Source organism: Parambassis ranga, chromosome 4, assembly GCF_900634625.1.
Source record: "Parambassis ranga chromosome 4, fParRan2.1, whole genome shotgun sequence".
Taxonomy (NCBI): domain Eukaryota; kingdom Metazoa; phylum Chordata; class Actinopteri; family Ambassidae; genus Parambassis; species Parambassis ranga.
In genome coordinates, this window is record NC_041025.1 from 11,143,869 (window position 1) to 11,164,854 (window position 20,986).

The window sequence follows — 20,986 nt, forward strand, 5'->3', positions numbered from 1 at the left end:
TACAAAATGCAGAAGATCAAATAAAGCTCAAAAGAGAGGAGGCAGATTTTGAAGAAGCCCAGTGCAGACTCATTGTTCTATCACTGGTTTTCCCTCAGGCTGTGACATGCTCTGACATATTTTGCTGCTTCTAAGGCAATGTCAGTTTTTCTCCCTCAAGTATATATTAAATTTTAGTCAGTAAGGGTGTGGAATTCCTGTTATTTGAGCTTTAGCTTGGAAAATTGCAAGAAAAACAAGAAGAAGAGAAGGTGTGTCCACCACATATAATATTCTCAGCTTTATGAAGACTTTCTTCATGCATTTATATGGATATGATTCCAATGAGTTTGTACATATACCGTACTGTAGATTCTCTGTGATGCCACCTATATGGTTCAAAGCTCTGTTAGGACAGTGCTGAGTGTCACACTTTTATACTGAAAACACCTCAAAGCAGTAATTCCCCTAAATATGACTAAATGTAAGTCTATAATATAAAAATGTGTGCTCATTGAAAATTCTTCCCAAGGATTTACTGCAATTGTGGAAATTATTTCTAGAGGTCCCCCTTTTTTGTTTGGGGCTGTTGTCTGCTGTAAAGTTGGACATTTTAATGAGGGGATCTGTGGAGCCATCCCCAAATGGGTACAGGTCTTTTTTTTTACCTTCAGAGGTTGCATGTATTTACCTGCCCAGGGCATCTAGTGTCTACATAAATCATTACTAATTTGTCAGGAGCAATGGCAGCCATAGAGTAACATCATTAAAAAAGCAGGTTGGACAAGATAAAAGTGTACCACATCCTTTAACTTTTCACCCTTTGTGTCCCACTGTGTGTAACCAAGGGAACGTCTGCAATCTTCTGTCGTCACCCTCTTGTCCCGTGTCTCTCCCGTGTCACCCTCTTTCTCCCGTGACTATTCTCTCACTCTCTCCTGTCAACACCTTTTCTGTCGTCCTTTGCCAATTATCCCACCTTTCACATTTCCTGCTCCTCTCATACTGTCTTTTATGTCTCCTTGTTTTTGTCTATCAGCTGTACCATTTCTGTCCCTGTCTGTCACACTCTCTCATTCTTCCTTTCCATTTAGTCATTTGTATCAATCATCTTTTCTCCTTTATGTTCTCTCCTTTGCCATTTTCTACTTTGGCTCCCATGCTTTGTATATTTGCTCTCTCTTGTCCTTGTCAAGCATTATATCTACATTTTCTGCTTTATCTTCCCCTGTGGAGCACTCCACTCACCTCTGCTGCGTATTTAGCTCCCTGTTTTTTTTTTTTTTTTTCTATTTCTCTCTGTTGACACTGGCAACAAAAAGGAAAATGTTTTCATGCACGAAAAAAAACCTGTGCGATCTTGGAATCTCTTTCTCATGTAAAAAATGTAGTACGTACTTCACACAAGTATAAGACACACACCTGAAAACACACAGATGCATTAAAGCCGACACACACAAATATACTTGAGTAGCTCTTTGTGTTTTCATGTCTGCCTTTCCTCCAGCCCTCTCAACATGAAAGACATGTGACATCTCTCTTTGTTCTCTCTCTTTCTTTCCATCTCTCAGCAGCCTCTCTCCTCACCTCTCTATCATTACACCTCTCTTTGGCCCACCCCATATTTTTTTTACTCAATTCCTGTCCGTCTCTCCTTATTAATTCTCCCTCCATTTCTGCCATCAGCCTCTTCACCCCTCACATCCTCACTGTTTTTCCTCTCTACACTAACAGCTGACTGTTACAACTACCACCCCCAATCTGTATTTGAATACAGCCCAACAGGTAACAACAGCACACTCATTTCACCAGCTCGGCTCAGCAAGGGCACTCCACTCTGGAATAAAATGCATCAGCTGATTGTACAGTTTCAGGCAAACATCCCTGGGCAAATGACTGCACACATGGTGAAGGCTGTTACATTTAATTCATGAATGAAAACTAAAAAGTTTTTATTTGGCATTTTTGAAGGTCAGGAGGACAGACTCACAGCAACCTGTGATAATATTCAACAACCTGCACACAACTGTAAAGACGAAAGTAACTAGTATCTTTAATGTGATAACAATTTAGTCTAGCCTGCATTTCTCCTGTATAACGGAAATTAATGGTAACTGTGGAAATCTGGACAAGATATGAAAGAAACTTCAGACAAATCTTTACATCTGCTGAGAAGAAAAGCAAAGCAAAAACCTACGAATGGCTGCCAAGGAGGTGCAGGTAGGTTGAGCTAGAAGTCCAACTGCAACCTCATCCCAAATCCTCATTCTCTGAAGTATGCAAAGCAACATCTCAATAAGTCAGAGTCATTTTGGAAAACAAATCAAGCTCTTTAACACTTTCCCAGATCTTGAGCATGACGCTGTAAATATTTTGCTGCTTCAAGGTTGTAAAAGCCCAAAACAGGCCTAAAAATCTAAACCATTAGCTTATAAGCATCATAAGTTTAAATAAAGCGAGCTGAGATTTTAGGAGCAAATTAAGTGTGTTTGCTTTCTCTGCAGTCCCTTAAAAATTAAAAGCATAAAAATGTCGCAGAACTGAAAGCAATCTGTATTTCAGTTTAACTGGCATAGGTGTTGCTGTATTTCAAAGTACCTGTACATGTCTTATGTTAAATTATTGAATCAAAAGGTCATCTGAACTGCTGTTGCTTGGATAGAGAGTATATTTGTAAAATGTAAAAAATGTGTAATCTGACCAGTCTCTGATATACATCCGGCATAACACTATGGAATGTAATGTAAGATGTGATGGGAAGGCTGCTCTGTAGAGCCAGAGGCAAAGAACGTTCACCTTTGTTAAGTTTTGGACATTGCTTAATTAAAAATACCATTCATGCCAATGCATTTCACAGCCATTAAAAAATGTGTTTTTCTTCAGCTATGCACCTCTGAGGTTCAGGAAGAAGAAAGCAGAGTGAAAAGCTACAATCAATGGCACATTGAATTCTAAAATTACACACACTTTGCCCTGTCAGTGGTGGAACGTACTGTTACACAAGATGAGAACTTACATTTTATGCTACTTTCTATATTTTTACTGCACCCACGATTTGCCCAGATTTACCAATCATATCAGTACACATCAAACAGTTTAAAAGCACACTCTGCAGTGGTCATACACATAACTGTTTATTAATGTCACCAAGTAGGTCCTCCAAATGGAGGCTGGTGTTAATGAGATGAAGATGATGTACCGTAAATACATTTAAAGGACATTTAAATCTGCCCTTAATCTTAAAATCAGATTACAAAATATTTAGCAAGTGTATATATGTGCTTATTAATTAAAATGATAGAGCTTAAAGTTTTAAAACATACAGCTGAACACACATGTGTACGTCATTCAGCTGTTCAATGTACAGATGACAGACAGCAGCAGGAATTTAGGAGTTAGTAACTCAGCGGTAACTTGTTCCGTTGATAAATAAAATCTTTGAAATGGTCTGATAACTAGCTGTTCAGGGAGCGAGTGAGTGAAATGTAGTAACAGTTGTCCTGTGGGTGTAGGCCAGACAGCAGTGAAGTGACTATTGTACCATTTGTGCCATCTGTACTTCACTCTACTAACACTCTATGGGAGTTTGGTCTATTGACACACACACACACAGCTGAAACTCATGACTGAATTTAAAAGTATACAGACATAAAAGTATTAAATTAGAATAGATCATAATACAATTTAACATTGTGTGTTTTAACAGCAGCACTACAAAGTGCACTGCAGTGGGCTATGCTAACAGTTGCACCGTGGCTGTCTGCACAGTTGAAATTGCTGCACTACAGTGTGTGTGTGTTTTGTCTGTTAGTCACTTTTTTTAATAGGTTCATCCTCCGTTAACTGCCTGCTCCCTCAACCTCCAATTATACCCCCTGATGCCTTATATAATCCCTCTGCTGTGTCACTGCCATCTTATTCAGCGCTAAGATCTATGCTCTATGTGTGTGCAGCAGACTGCAAGGCACATGTGGTGGATGTGCTCTGTGTGTATGTGTGTGTATGGTGTGTTAAGCCTGGCAGAGAGGCTTTAAGCAAACTGTCTTTTACCAAGAACACCCAGTACTGCCCACCCAGAGAGCAGGAAGAGAAGAGCGTACTGTACGTGTGTTTGTGTGAATTGTTTTTAAGACTATAATGGCAGTGTCACGTATTTCTCACACAAATGCAGATAATACCTTCTAAAGAATCATTTAAAGTGTTAAGTTATGTTATTATAACAGACTTTGAATACCTAATGATGGGAACAGTAATGACAGGATACATTTGAGAGTGAGACAGTAAAGCCCCTCACTGCTAACACCCACTTAACATCTGTTTTTTTGCTTTCAGTGGGACAGAGTATAATCTGTATTAATCAGGTCAAATGTCTCTGCAGTAGTCACAGATATTCACCAGCTCCAGTGCAGGTGGACAGACCAGCTTTCAACGTCCATCACAAACAGCTAACTTCAAGGATTCTTTTCTATCTCTGCCACAAACGACACCAATTTCTCTTCAACTAATTTAGGTGGTAAATTTGAAGGGACTTGAGCGAAAGATATGGATCAGAACCCGCATTGATTTCCACTGTTTATTTTTTTTCAGCAGCACAATTAGGATGTGACACAAAGGCAGACTTGTCAACTGGCAAGTGTAAAGGGCAATTAAATGTCTTTTTAAAGGATTTAGCCAAGTTAAAAAATATAAAATGTGCTAATTTCACTGTCAGGGAGCATTATTTAGTTGGGTTATTGTTACAAATGTTTCATTATTTTGCAGACTGGTATAACATCAGCACATATCCTCAGTGTAATCCTTGCGACTTGTAGATTACAGTAAATCCACGTGCCAAACGACATGTGATGAATTGCGGTTCGATATTATAATGTGGACGTTGCCATCATCTGTCCACTAAAAAACAAATACAAGGAAAATAAAGGGATGTTAAAGCCTTGACGCAAATCTAAAGAAAACAAGTTTATTTGTGGAAAATGTCAACAATCCCCAAATGTAATGAAAACAGACAACATTTCATTATTATTATATCAAACTGTGTTGTTCTATCCAAACGGATTCAAATCATCACACATGAAATGACTTATCAGCATTTATAAGGTTGTTAAGTCAAGTCTACATAAACACAAATAAAGGACTTTTAAGTAAATATATATGTAGCCACCGTTCAAAAGTTGTGTGTATTTTTCCTTTTTTATAAAATGTTTAAAATGTTGACATGATTCATAACTCTGTTTGCAAGAAAACATTTTGTGTAACTGATGTGAAGAAAATCTCTGGAGCTTTAAATTGTTTGTAGAAAACAATCACTCACTTCCATTATCATCATTCCATTCTTTTCATTGCGTGTTGACTCGTTATGTCAGTTCAGGCGAGTTACTTCAGATAAATGAGGTTGCAGAGTAATTCTTGTTTATCTGATCACACCATAACGCTCCACTCTTCTGAACATGCTTCATATCTAACGTCTATCTCCACTAATAACACACACACACAGCACTGTTCATGAGGGCAAAACAGATAAAAAGCATTCCTGCACTTCTCTCAGCTCTCTCTCTCTCTCTTTCTCTCCTGTGCTGTCTACCCTCCTCCTTCCTTTCTACCCCTCCATTCTTCAGGGAGTGTTTGCTCTTTGGTTCCCTCCTCCCTCCCTTCCACCCCCATGGTGTTGAGAGAGTGTCAGACGATGTTGCCAGACTCTCTCTCTCTCTCTCTCTCTCTCTCTCTCTTTTGCTCTCTTGTATGCATTCTGCAAAGAACGCTGGCAGACTTTAAAATGAGCTTTAGGAAGTAGGTCTAATCCAAGGTGATTTATCTAAATGGGACATTCATGTGTGTGCGTGTAAGTGTGTGTACAACTCCACGCTGCTGCACATGTGGCGTTTGAATGCATACTGTGTGTGTGAAGCTTACACAGGTATGTGTTTACTCTAGCATGTATTATTTGTGAGTGTGTTAAGAAAAGCATTGTTCATTTATGTCTTTCGAGTGAGCTTGTCTCTTTCATCTGCCTGCCCACACACACACACACCGCCAATGTTAAAACATTTATTAGCATGCTGTGCTAACCCACATCAGAGGTGAGGGGAGCAGGTTCTGACTTCTCCATTCTGTCCTGTCAGTGGGTGAGGACTAAATCAGTCACGGCAGACACATTCAGCCTCACTGCAGCTTCTCTTACAGCCAGTTTCATCAGAGCGAGCCTCAGAAACAACAACTGACCTTGAGTTTGAGGGGTATACAAACACACATGTACACTATGTGTTCTGCAAAGGAAACCTCAGCACATTTATGAATATGGCTGTTCTGTTTGTTTCTCCTGCTCCAGACAGTTCAGACAGGTTTAAGACTCTTAAAACAGACTCAATCCTTCCCCTACATCTGGCCCTGCTTAAATCCCCTGGCCAACTCCCTCTGATGGATGGCAGAGAAACGTTTTGCTTTGCCACGAGAAAACCCCGGTCAGATCCTGCCCCGCTATCACATCAGTTTCATTTCAACTTCTCTCCCATTCTTGTCATTTCTCTTCATCTGCCCACTCCTTCGCTCGATCATATACTGATGTAAAAAAAATTGTGCCCTTTCTGTTTGAGCAGCTTTTCTTCTCTTTCATCTCTCTGTCTCTTTGTCACTGTCCTTGTTCTGTTTTTTTACTGTTTCTGTTCTTTCTGCCAATGCCGAGTCTTTATTTTAGATTTCCCTTTTATCCGTTTTATTTTTCTCTGTCTCACTGTCCTCATCTCTTCCATCACTTCCCTTATTACTTCTATTCTCCTTCCTTTCCTCCACACACCCTCCTCCTCCCCTTCCCCTTCTAAGCAGTCTGTGACTGTAATGTTGCTGAAGAGAACACAGAGTGTCAGCCTGAATCAGACAGATGAGCTGGGAGTGGAGTAAGAGGCTGAGAGCACTGCATTAATCCACACACACAGACACACACACACACACTTCATCCCCGCCTGAGGGGCTGTACTGAACAGACAACACACACAGATATTTTCTCTCTCACACACACATTCTCACAATGTTCCAACAAATGACCGCATGGCATGAGATAAAACACTGACCCCCATGATGCAATCCCGATACACATGGTATGATACTCACAAAAAACACACAAGTTATTTAAAAAAAACATATAACTACTAAAACAAGCCATGGTTAGAGACACATCAGAAAATATATGGCAAAAGACGGCAAACACTTGACTAAACTTTGAATGGTTTTGTGACACAAATAGTTATTTTTTTGTGTCTGACAGGAGGTACAAATTTTAAACTAATGCTTGCAACTGGAATTTGGTTTTCTGACTGAAACATTGCTGTTTTTGTTCAGTGATGTAATAATAATAACTTAACAAATAACTTTTGTGACAGCCAGCAGCCGGCTTTCTTTAACTCAACAAGTTGTGTCTAACCCAAGTGGAAAATGAGATGGGAGTGACACAACAATGTCCACAGGCTGGACTCCAGGGTGAAGGTCTGCTGTGGGCTGGGACCATCCACAGCCTCTCCTACATTCTAAAGAGGGCTTTTTAACTTCATACCATAAAATGGCTGAAATGTGTACATATGCATAAAAAAACACTACATTCTTGTCGGTGTGCACAAAACAATTAAATTACATTAAGTGACTTGGAAGGATAAAATATGCTCCTAAACAATGAATCTACTAATCATTACAGATGAAGTCACTTCTAGTAGCCTGGATCAAGTTTGTGTATCTGTTTCACACACTGTAGAGCAGTCAGGTGACGATCTAAAAGTATAGGCTTCCAACATTCAGTACATAACACAGGTAACTATGTCTGTCACTGTAGTACTTTTAAAAAGCAGTCAGAATCATTCCACACATTACCTCTCAGAGGGTTTAGTACCATGAAACCTTATTTAATCGCTTGAACAGTTTAAAGTTTACCTTATGACAGATTGAACAGTATAATTTTTGCCACAGATGAATGAACAGTACTTCACAAGAATAACGACAGCTCTATTGTCTCGCTGCTCAGGAAGGAAAATATAGTTCACAAATGTTATGAAATTTGGTGCAACAATATTTAGCTGCCTTCTAGTATTATGGCCGTTCATTAACACCAAACCCTGCAGCTCCTTTGTATCTCATTTACACACACACACTCTCTCTCTCTCTCACACACACTAATGCAGTGGTGTGGTGATCGAGAGGCCACCTAATGTTCCCGACTGTGAGCTGTCACCCTCCAGTAGACATGTCTTTTTTATTCGCTATATTAAAGGGGCCAGGCAGACCGTCCCCTGTAAGAGTTTTGTCTTGTCTTTGCCTTCCTGGAATAACAGCAGTCATGTCAGGATCAGTCTTTCCTTTATTTTACCCCACATAAAATCAAATATCTACCATATCTAGGCAGGGGAGATTAACACACAAGGTCTGTTGGCATTAAAATCATGGCTTTATGGAGGTTTTATGATGCAAGACAACAGCTTCATACCCTCCCCTGCTTTCACATTGTGCTCAGCCTCGTCCATATGTATCTGCTCTCTGCAAGATTCAACCTCAGGCCTGCTGAGGTGAAAACAGCTCTCCCGGTGGGAATCCTGCCTGCACTCTCTGTAAGCATGTGACCGACGTGTCTACGCCCCCTGATTAACCGGGGCTACAATGCAACCTTATTTAAAAATACACAGCGGAATTCCAGGAGAGTGGTGAAATCTGAGAGCCATGAATTATAAATACAACAGCCGGAGAAGAGCAAGACGCCCACAAACACTCTCAATGTGTGCGACTTGATGTTTGTGTGTTTGCAGCTAACACTAAAGTTGCACATTGCCAGTGCCGCTCTATACAGACAAAAAGAAGTGAGCCAGGCAAAATTCAACCAAGCCTTGCCTGTGCTGCTTCACCGCAGCAGCAACACTCTGCAGACAGGAGCAAGTGGAGTGGGTTATGGCATCATCTCTTCAAGTGTGAAATGTGTAAATGTTCTTTTGCCAACTATAGAATTAAAGCAGTAAAACAGAGAAATCAAACTTAACACCATAACAATATCTTGCAACACAGTAAAACTGCATGGTGAAAAACACAACTTTTTCTTGGATTGTTTGTCAAAACAATGAAAACATAAAAAGGGTTGAGACTCAACATTATCAGTACAGATGGACTGAAAACTGATCCCGCTATTTGTGAACAAATACCAAGATCATTGGTGGGATGTTGTCACAGTCAAATTACTAATCACTTTGGTAAGTTTGGCTAACACCCAGTGCAGACAAATAAAGTACCTTCTGGAACTTTTTCAGTCTATTATTACCACAGACTGTAAAACAAATTAGCTCAGTGTGGTGACTTCAGCCTCTTTTTAGTGCCTGAGTCTTTATTAATCCAAATATGTACCAGAGCACAAGCAGTGACTCCATCTCTATACATTATCGTCTTAAAATTCACAGCAGCAATATAAATATAAGCATCTTAACATGAGCTCTATGAGAATTGACTTGCTTTTGAAACCATCATGTCACCCCTGAGCAATCCCCTACAGTTTGTGTGGATTGACTTCTAATTGACTAACAGGTGAGCTTGTACCAGAGCTTCCTCTGAAAAAAGTTTGAAAGTAAATAAAACAAATAAAGACGAGAGAGAAACACAAACGACAGCAACAACAGGTAGAAGTGTGTCACATAACTCTCCAACACTGCAACATTTAGACACAAAATGATGATTTAACTGTCATGTCATTTTATGTGTTAAGCTTTCACAGAGAAACTGTGTCTCAGTTATAACCCTGCATGACAATGTGCCTCCTTTCCAAGCCCTCATCCTGATATTTAAAACTGATGAATAGTAAAGGCAGGAGCAGTGCAGCATGGTGAGCAGAGTCCCAGCCAGTGGAAACAGGCCTCAGTGTGGATGACAGGCCTAACGAGCTAAATATAGCCTTCTGGGTTATCTCCTCTGTGGGCGCAGCGAGTCCGTTGTTGCTTCACATTATTTACGTGTCTGTGCGTGCACCCTCTCTCTCTCTCTCTCTCTCTCTTTCTCTCTCTGTGTCTCTGTCTCTCTTTTTCATTTCACGCCCCCCCACACAAACACATCACTATCTCTTTCTTTTGCACTCTGTGTTGCAGACTCTTTCTCTCGCTCTCTCCATTTCATCCCTTCACAGCATCTTTTTTCTCTCCTCTCTCCAATCCCCTGGTATCTCTCTCTTTCTTGTTTTTTCTCTCTCTTTCTCTCTCTCTCTCTCTGGTATCTCTCCTGTCTCCATCACTCTCTCCCTCTCCTCCTCTATTCTCTTTATCTCTGCCTCCCTTTGTATCCCTCCCTCAGCAGTGCCCTGTTTTTTTCTGTCTGACACTCTCTGAGCCTTTTTTCTCTCAAGCTATCTTTCCCTTTGAGCCTCTCTTTCTCTCTCCTTCCTCTCATTTTCTCTCCCTCTACCCCTCCCTCTCATTTCTGAGCCATGCCTATGAAGTAGCATAACACTGTGTTAGCCATCCACTACACCACAGTGAACCCTTGTTTGAATGATATAGCCTAGGGTGCTAAATGTCTGCCATGCTAACCTATATAGATGTGTCATCCACCTCCACATCTCCCTGACCTTGTGCCATAGGGAAGCCTGCGCTGAACCTGAACATCCAGCAGTGTGTTATATCTCTCCATCCTTGGTATAATGACGGTGCAGTCAATGTGATGGTTTTGATATTTAATGTGCACACACTTCGATTAAATGTCACCCGCTGCCTCCGTCTATGGAAAACCACAGAAATATCTCTATGCTGGCTCAACACCTCTTCTATTGTATAAGAGGCAGGGAGGGGCTTTACAGTGGAGAAGGTGGATGTTTGCTGCACACAGTCATTCTGTAAAACCACAGCTGAAATTAGGGAGTTTTTGAAAATCTATCTTTTTGCTTTGTGTGTGATCTGCTCTGGTCTGTATTTATGTACTCATGCATCTTCTTCCCGTATTGTGGCCTTGTTTAAAGATTTTTTTTAGTATCAAATTATGTCAGATTGACAACTTTCTATCTCAGGAAAGTAAACAAGTTTCCTCTTTTTTATTTAAAGCTGCCAGAACATAAAATAAGTTCAAAGTGTGAGGAAAATAAGTCTTTGAAGTTTTGAAGAAGTTTTATGGCAGAGTTTGAGACAAATCACATAAATACTGTACAGCAGGTTCAATAAGAATTCCTGTTAAAAGTCAGCTATAATTCTGAAAGAATCAATAGTTAACTGATAACTTTAAAGTGAGCTTATGTAACTTCTGTTGAACTGGTCCTCTTTGATCAGAGAAAACAGCTGACAGACAGGAGCAGATCTGTTATACCTCCATGTGCGATAGATAGGGGATGCCATACTAAACTTTAACCCTGCTCTCATTAGTGCTTTTCAACAGCATTAGTAATCTGTGTTTACTGTTTTATTTGTTGACTAAATATCCATCAACATGACTGACAAAAGGTTTTCTCACATGTTCAGCAAGGGCCCATCTTGTAGTACAAGCTGCAGGTAGCATGCTTTTTTCAGTAGATATTTCAACACGTTTGACATAATAGCTGTTTCTTTGTATGGTGCAATTGTTACAATGAAACACTATCCTGTATCTATCCTTTACACGCCATGTGTCATCTGCCCTTCAGCACTGTACTGTTATCATTATGTCTGTTCAGTCAAAAACATGTTTTTGGTTTTGTTGTACTGTAATCCTGTTTTTTGGAGAAAGACGTAGCGTTTACTGCATGTTTTCATAGGGTAATGTCCTCATAAGATCACAATAACAAGGTTGAGTGTAGTTGTAAAAGAATGCATATCCTGTGCCTCCTGTGTGTGTGTGTGTGTGTGTTTTAGCTACTAAACTGCTGCCTGTCTGTGTGCTTCTTCTATATCCATCTGTCTGTCTGCCAGATCGTCTGTCTGCTTGTTTTTTTTTTCCCCTCTATTTTTTTCAGTCTATCTGCCTGTCTGTCTGTCTGTCTGTCTGTCTTTCTGTCTCTCTGTCTACCCATCTGTGTGTCTATCTAGCTTACGGGTCTGATCCTGCCCGCTCTCCCAGGTTTATGAAATGCGAGCAGCTTAGCAGATGGTGCATATCGTATTCTGGTCGGCTCTGTGTGGGTTTTGTACCACAGACGAAGGCTTACGATACATGTGAGCCTTTAGTCGCACAGGCACACCGACACGGGGAGCTCAGTCTGTTAGCGTACGAGAGAAAACACACAAAAAGTTGATCCAGAGAAAAAAAAACTATAGACGCTCTGTAGGAAGAATTGATGTGGCAAGAAATATGGACATAAGAAAAGTATGCTCAAAGTAAAGTTTCAAAGCAAATAATTTAAAGAATCTATGCATGAGGGAGCAATCTATACATGTTGGATGTTACCATCATTTTCATTCCAGTATTATTTAATAAAATGCGCTTTATGTTATTTGATCTAAAGAGTAAGTGGGCAGAGTGAGAAGAATCACACTACATATGAATCCAGCTTCTATAAAGTCGCTGACACACCTATCCTGACTGTAATTCTTGTATGAAGACCCATCAGACTCCTTTTCAGAGTTTCTGAGCGGCCTGGACTAACAAATTGCTGTAGCAGCTCTGGTAAAGGTGTGATTGGACTCACCATGATGTAGTGCCTCTGCATCTCAGTCTTCTCACTGGCCAGCTTCTCACACTCCAGCTTTAGGCTGCCCCAGGATGAAGAGACGACACACACAGACACACACAGACACACACAGACACACACACATGGTAGATTGGTTTATTTGCATGCAGAGATATGACTTAGAATTTCCACAGGACTCGGGTCAAATACAGTTTAGGGCCCTGCAAGGACACTAAAAAGAATGATTTCTCACCATGAGGCTGTGCTACTACGCTCTATTGGTGCTGAAAGTGACACAAAAAAATTCCACCTTTATGGCAGCAGCAGCCAGCAGGGTGTGTCTTATCCTGAGCTGCAATCCATCATACATACTGCACATGTGCGTAGGAGGATGTGCAATTGTGGTCACAGGTTTCATGTGTAGAATACTGTGCAAAGTATTGTAATACCGGTAGTTGGTTTGGAGTTGTAAAATTTACTTTCACAACATTGCACAAGTCAAAAATGGACTGAATAAGCAAAATCTTTACAAACTCCCACACTTACCCCTTTAAAGGTTTTGCTGCAGGTGTGTTGACATCTGCTAGACTGTTTAAACATTCGTGCTGAGGTAGGAAATTCAATACTCAGAAAAATGAGATGTTCATTATTATGAGAAGCTTTTTGCTCTTTGTTTATCCTGAGCTGTGCTGATTCACAGCCTAAACACTGTAGTGATGTAGTGTGGCTGTATCACAGCAGGCTGTTCAGACTGCCCACTGAGGTGTGAGCAACCTATGACTGTCTCTCTCTCTCTCTCTCTCTCTCTCTCTCTCTCTCTCTCTCTCTGAGCCAAGGTCACTGCTGGTCAGCCACATGATCACATGGTTATCAGTGAGCTCCAGTTGTAGAAAAAAAGCTGAACCTAGCTGTTCATTATATGTGCGAAAAACTGATATTAACCACAAAATGTCTAAAAAGCAGCTGTATTTAAAGATTGAATTAAATATATACGTTCTTTTTGTTGACATTTCATGTCAAGGTTGATACAAGGTCAGTCTGTTGAAAAACTCAAAATATTTTTGGCATTTTTCAGAGATAATATTTTGACTTAAACATAGAAATAAAAAAAGTATTCCATTACAAACTCAGATACATGAGCCTTACAACCTTCTGAAAACAGTCAACTTTTGCTTTGTTTAAAAAACCTGTAAATAGCTGTATATCATAAAGGTTAGAACCAGATGTGTTTGTGTTGCTGACCACAAAATTTGGGATTTTCTTTTGAAAAAACAAAACAAAAAAACCACCTCAACTCTAGACTGACAGGCTACATAGTAGGCTATCATGTGAGAAGCTGGTGTTAAAAACAGTTTTTTGTTAACAAAAATAATCGTGCCATCTGTCCATGATTAGGACCTAACTTTAACCAATCAGTCACTTATCTCTGAGTCTGTAACACCCACTTCCACTGAGCTGAATCAATGCACTGATTCCATAATAACAACTGAGGAGACGTACTGTTCTTCAGAACAGAAAGTATATAATCACACTGAGGAAAGTCAATTATGAAGTCACATTACATATATATATATACATTTATTATTAACACATATCCTGTATGTACACGTATGTATATGTGTATTAGGGTGTGCATACCTGTGATACTGAGCCTGGAGGAACTGGAATTCCTCCTTGATTCGGTCCAGAGTTTCCAGGACTGTGAACTTAAAAGACTGGCCAGGCTGCAAGGGGACCTGCAAAGGAAACAGAAAGAAAGAATGGATGAAAAGCAGATACTGAGGTGTATCATGTGTACTATGTGTGTGTGTGTTCAGGAGAAGACTGTATGCCTGCAGATGTACTATACATTTTAGTGTGTGTGTGTGCACATGTGTGTGTGCCCATGTGTGTGTGCCATGGAGCAAGGCAAGGGGAGAAAAAAGCCAAGATGAAAGTGAGAGGGAAGGTCACTTCCCCTTCCCACACATCATAAAGCCTTGTCCTCTCTCTCTCTGTTCCCCTCCTCCTCTAATGACTCTGCCTCCTTCCCTCCACTGTCCCCATCCTTTCTTCCTCTCCTCCTCCCTCTCTTCCACATTAGCATCCTCTCCACTCTGCCAGGTTGCTAATGTATTCCAGCCTACAAAGAGCTGAGAAGGGAGGAAACATCAAATGAATAACTTATAGGGAATCACGGCACCGTCTCTCACCTGCTAAAAGCCAAAGAAGGCCCAACAAAACAGGCACCTCCCAGGGGTCCACCACCAGCAGCCCTCCATGTCTGTCTAAAGCGCTTTCGACAGCAGCCCTTCTACCTCCACAGTCCTCATGAAGTTTAAGAAACAAGGGCACTGTTGATGTTTTTGAAGGTGTAGTTGTTTTTTTAACATTGTCTATTCTCAGAGGAGATCTTTATGTAAGTAGACACCATCTATTTTTGCATTCCTCTCCCCTTCCCTCTCATTTTGAATTGGTTGGAATATTCCCACTCCTACAGGATACAGGCTGCCAGGTGTCTTTGCCACCACTTGACTTATGTTTCCCTTTCAATGAGCAGCTTTACCAGGAGAAAAGACACCATTCTTTATATTCCTATTCCTGGAAGTGACATATAAGACTTTGTGGAGTTTTAATCTGTGGTGTAATAAAGCTGCAAAGCCTGCACCTCCTCATTAGTCTGTTTCTCAGATTTCCCTCCCTCCCTTCTCTTCTTCCTTGGGTCAGCTGTTCTTCTGTCTTACTTTCTGTACCAATCAATGTCAAGGTCAACATTTTTTGATCGAAAAACAACCACAAGAAAGAACCACTGTGGGGACAGTTTTAACAGGTGGAATACAAACACAAGTTCGGCCCACGGGTTTTTACAATTTCTACTGCTGGCAGATAAAAAAAAAACTACTTGTAGTAGTGCAACTTAAAAACAATGCGAACCAGTACATGCCAACATTCAGTGACTTTATGTGGTTGCATCGTCTTTCATATCTGGTGAGCATTGTCATCTGTTCATTTAGCCACGCATTTGGCCATCCAATCTGAGCTGCAGCCGGGTGGCTATCGGGCCACAGCTACGGCAAAAAGATTGGCGGTTTCAGTGGCGGGGCTTCATTAGTCTAGACAAGCACAATTCAATTAGATTTCAATTAGTCCGACGGTGGAGGTCAGAGACGCGGTGGGTTCCCCAGTAATTAATCCGCGAAGCCGAGCTGAGTCCAAGCTAAACTGAGCTGAGGCAGACATAGTGGGGACATCTAGATGGCTGGATGGGCACAACACACAAAAAAGCTTTGGGTGTGTTTGTGTGGATGGGTATGAGGCAGGGGATGGAGGAGGGGGGGATAGATGGGGGTGTCTGCCAACAGATCCCTACTGACCTTGATTCACACCACACACACTCAGCAGGGGAGGGGACGAGGGAGGGGCAGCGGGGGAGAGATAGCGATCTGGCACACGCAGACACACACACACACACGCCTGCGTGGCCATAAGCACATTGAAAAACACATAAACAAACAGACAAACACTACTGCTCATGTAGTCACACTTTAAGCACACACAGGCACAGAGGACACACAAACCCACAGAGGGAGGGTGGGAATAGAGGGATGGATTGACGAGGAAGAAAAGTCAGGAGAGAGATAGATACTCATCTGACAGACAGAAGGATGGATGGACAGAGGGATGGAGGGAGTGATGGACTTGTCTGACATCCGTACAGAGGAATGAAAGAACGAGCAGAGAGACAGATGATGAAAGTGCGGCATGGCTGCTGACTGAGAGAGATACCCAGCCATTCATCCGACTGACACTGAGGAGAAGGGGAGAGAGAGACAGAGAGAGACAGAGTCATGGTGTCTTTGCCGCCTCGGCGCTCTATCCCGTGTACTGTCCGTAGGCCTGTGTTAATACTGCTCACGCCATCTGCTGCCGTGCACACATGAACACGCAGACATGTGAACGCACACAGACAAAGTGCTGCTGGCCGGTTACATCAGCGGCACTAAGTCATATAACAAAGCCCATAGTCACAGATCAGGATTATACAAGAGATCTGCCGCCACCGTTGATGTCGACCTGGTGTCCTGTCAGTGTCCTGATGAGAGAGATTTAAATTTCTTTTATCTGCTTGACAAAAACTGAAAAAAATTCTTATTGGCCAGCTGCACCTTTTTGTATGATTTTCATAGACCCCAAAGCAACAAAATGTGTTATGAGAAAGAAGGAAATGAAAAATACAAAAAAAAGTTATAAGGTCCTGAAGCAAAAGGAGAAATATTTTCAGCTTGTGCCGAGCTCTGACTATCGGGGTAAAGAGACGAATATAAAAAGCTGGAATCAAATTAGTTCAGGCTTAATAGTAATGGCAGGAAACCTGGTGTCTTACATATGTGAGCTATATGTGCAAAGGTCGGCAATGTTTACAAAGATGGAGTCATAGCGTACATACGCCAGAGCAAACATTCGTTGTTGTGTTTCATCTCTCCTGTATTGTGACAGATGGCAGCCCAGACTGTTAGAGCGCATCACAAAGGGCCAAAAAAACAGCCTACCACCTCTTGTGTTGTCATGTGTATACATGTGCACGTGTGTGCGTGTGAGTGTGTATGTGTGAGAACGCCATATTCCCGAGCATAGGGGATCCTGAAACCTAAAACTGATCCAGTTAATCTAGGAGGTGGAGGTGGAGGGAGAGGAAGACAGAAAGAGAAAAAGGTCATATGTGTGCACAAACACACACATGCACACGGATGCACGCGCACACACACACACACAAACATACAGTATACACCATGTGGGACAGCAGTCAATCACAATTTGGACGAGCTGGCAAGAGCAAGCAGAGAATTAGGAAGGATTATCTATGTGCAGAGGGAGGGGAGGGAGGGAGGGGAGTGGTGGTTGAAGCTTATTTTACTGTATCGCATAACAGGATGGAGGAGAGATAGACTGGTCATTACCATCACCTGTCTGTCAGTATCTGTCCATCTGTGTATTTAACCGTCAGTCTGTCAGTCATGAGTTTTATTGCGAGACTTGATTAACAAGCAGTAAAAGTGACACGATAACGTGTAAGCATGTTCAATCAAATGACAGTCAGTCACTATGATGGTCACTATGCTGAGGCATCACATTTGAAGGTTCCTGTAGAGTTCTGTTTATATCCTTCCATCCATTAAGTTAACCCACTTTATCTAGTATAGAGCCACAGTGGGGGCTCAGCTGTCAAAGCAATAGACCCACAACTTGTCTGTGGTGTACCCCACCTCTTGCCGATTGACTGCTATACCAATGGGCACCAGGCTCCAGCCACACTTTGTTATATTTAAACCCATTTTTGGGTACCATGGTGACAAGTTGTATGGGTGTTTAATTTGGTATTTTAGGAGCTTGAAAAGGCTAACTTTTGAAACTGGGTCCCAAAATGTATACATTTAGAAAAACACAGTTTCCGTGTGTACACCCAATACTCAACTTTTCTGAAAGAATGACTTCACAGCTCCACCTCTGCCTAAACCTGCATGCGCTCACTCCGACAACAACTACTGAAGTTGTTATTGCTTTTACAGCAAAATCTTCTGTTCCTCTACTACCACAGCAAGCAGACAATAACTATTAAGTTTTTAGATCCATGTTATACTGTTTACATTTGTGTGCATGCCCCATGTCGTGTTTCTGTGGTAAGGTTACAGCATCACTCATAGGCCTGGCATATGTACTACAGAGTTTTCAGTGGTTTTGTGTGGAGACGTACATATATATATATATATATATATATATATATATATATATATATATATATATATATATATATATATATATATATATATATATATACACATATATATATATATATATATATATATATATATATATATATATATATATATATATATATATATATATATATATATATATATATCAATTGAATACTAGGTCAATCTGCCTGTCTGTCTGTAAGTCTTCTGCTCAAGCAGCTGCCGATCCCATCCCTGTGGAGGAAGAGGCAACAACTGTGAAACAGATGCAGGTCTGGGAGTGATTGGGAAAGAAATGATTCTATCTGTCTGTTTGTCGTCTCCGTCTATCTATTTAGCCAGTGGCACACTGCCTACCGGCACATGAGTATTCGAGGTATAAAGCAGGCATGCCTATGCATGGACGCATTCATTTGAACAAAACATTTCTTCTGCCCTCACTCTTTGTTCTTTCTTTGGCCTCTGTCTCCCTGAGACAAGCAGAGACACATTCAGATAGCACATGAAATAATAATTGTCTGGTGAAATATTTAGGAAAAAGGCACATGAATAGATGAGAAATGCCAAGTGTGGCAGAGGAGTGTCAGTGCCCCTTGTGTACACATCTGCGTGTGTGCAAGTGTTTGTGTCTGCTGAAGGGAGAAAGGAATGAACATAAGCTACAGCTCATTGGTTTAGACTGTGTTAGGATGACAGATAAACCAAAGCCTGGAGGGGAAATGGGAATGTGATGTACATATCAGCCATTCTTTTATGAAGCCCCCATGCTCTCTTTCATCATACACATTTCTGCCTGCGTTTTGCCTACATTTCTACAGACTCCTCGAAGGGTGAACCCCCTTATTCTTTTTCGGAGAATTGCGTCTTTTTTGTTCAATCAATTCTACTATTCAGAGAGGCAGCAGTGTCACCATCATCTGTTTCTATACAGTCATATGTGCAGGACTCATTGCAATTGTAACCAAGAAAATGGGGAAGAAGCTTGTTCTGGACTTGTCAGTCACTCGTAAGCTAGAGGACGATTCGTCAAACAGAAATTATCACAACAAAGTTGTGGGTTTATGTTTTCACATTCCTGCTATTATAGAAACAGAAACCTGAGGTTGTGCCAGGAGTGCTTCCCAGCACCATGCCAGAGCTTTCTGGCAGAATAAAAAGCTATATGGACACAGTCCCAAAGGTTTAGCTAATGCAGTAAATAACACCTTGTGCATCCCAACATGAAAAAAATATTTAAAGTCCTGATCGTGTTGAGAACCGTGAGCATCTTTGCCACTCACGCATCCTGCCTGTCATTCAGACTGACAACTAGTTACCAGTCTGTGAGTCAGTCGTCCAGCTAGCCAACCAGCTAGTAAAGTGAGAGTCAGACAGGCAGCCTGTCATTTCACTAGTTAACCAGTCAGCAAGTCAATCAGGGAACCACCCAGTTAATGCTGCAGCTCACCAGTCAGCCTCTAAGCCAGCGGTGGATTACAAATCAGGGTAAGATTGGCAGCCAAATGAGTCTCTGGACTCCATCCAAGCCTCGCTCTGATCATTTCTTTTAATGGCAAAGAAAAGAACACAGAACGTGGGATTTGAGGATAGAAAATAGCCTGTTTTTAATCAGAGAGCAGACTTAATCTGAGTGGAGGCTGATGTCTGATCAGAAGTTGCTCTCTGCTTGTTATGCTGAGTCGTCTCACTGCAGCTGTATTGTTATTACTTGACTTTTTTGCCATCTTTAAATGGTTGCCTTGGAAATGCTGAATGAAATTAAACGCAAACAAGACAAGGACAATGGAAATGAGGGGAGAGTGTCATCTGTGGGAGGTGACAGCACTCCGCTGCGCTGTTTACCGTACATGGCTTTCATTACAGCCCCGAATGTTTGGGAAAAACAAACTGCCTGACCCAGCTGTACGCCAAAAAAACAGAGACAGGTCCAATGTGTGAGAAAGCAAACACAACACTACACATTTGCATGTCTAAAAACCTCTATACATTAGCAAGCACTTACGCATATTCAACACACACTAATAACTAGATAAGTACTGTCAGTGCGACAACAAAATTAAGTCACAAATTACATCTCATGCTCATTTACGCACACATCAAAAAACAACTGTAAGACACACAGAAACACTCTTATAAGTGTCTCTGCCCTCATTAGGCAATTTCTGTGGCCAAATAGTTGGCATTAGTTTGTTTACTTGGCCATAAATGTTACCTTTTGCGTGGCCAAAGGAGAAGGAAGCTTTCCCAAAACACACACAAACAAACACACACATGATTATACATTTTGGCTGCAACAATTTTCCAACTGTTTAGTAAAGTTTACCACACACACACTGGAACCCCATGTCCTCTGGAATATCACTCACATACACTCCCTGGTGTTCATGGACAACACAATAGTAAATATTAGAGTAGTACTGAACACTTTCAGCATCTCCAAACCTTCCCCTTTTTTACTTTCACTTCCACTGTCTCTCTTTATTGTAGAATAAACTCGGATCTTCATCCTCCAGATACTACAGCCACCACAGCTGTACTGTGCAAACTCACAGGGTGACAGTGAACACACACACAGCCGTACCCAACTACTGCCTGTAGCTTTAAGTAAATGTGTGGGAGAGAAGAACAGAAGCCTACATGTGACAAAGGAATTGTGCTTATTTCTGTGGCAGGTGAGCATACATACAGAATATAC

At 41.2% G+C, this 20,986-nt stretch overlaps 1 protein-coding gene across 4 annotated transcripts in view; it reads right to left on the reverse strand.

Annotated features, from left to right (window-relative positions):
- tle2b (TLE family member 2, transcriptional corepressor b) overlaps positions 1-20,986 on the reverse strand; it is a 69,376-nt gene that overhangs the window by 39,773 nt on the left and 8,617 nt on the right. For all 4 annotated transcript variants that reach the window (XM_028403007.1, XM_028403005.1, XM_028403006.1 and 1 more), the window contains 2 exons: positions 14,195-14,292; positions 12,575-12,638 (listed from right to left, as the gene is read on the reverse strand). In XM_028403007.1, the coding sequence (XP_028258808.1) occupies positions 12,575-12,595 (21 nt within the window). In that variant the 5' untranslated portion in view covers positions 12,596-12,638; positions 14,195-14,292. The remainder of the gene's footprint in view (positions 1-12,574; positions 12,639-14,194; positions 14,293-20,986) is intronic.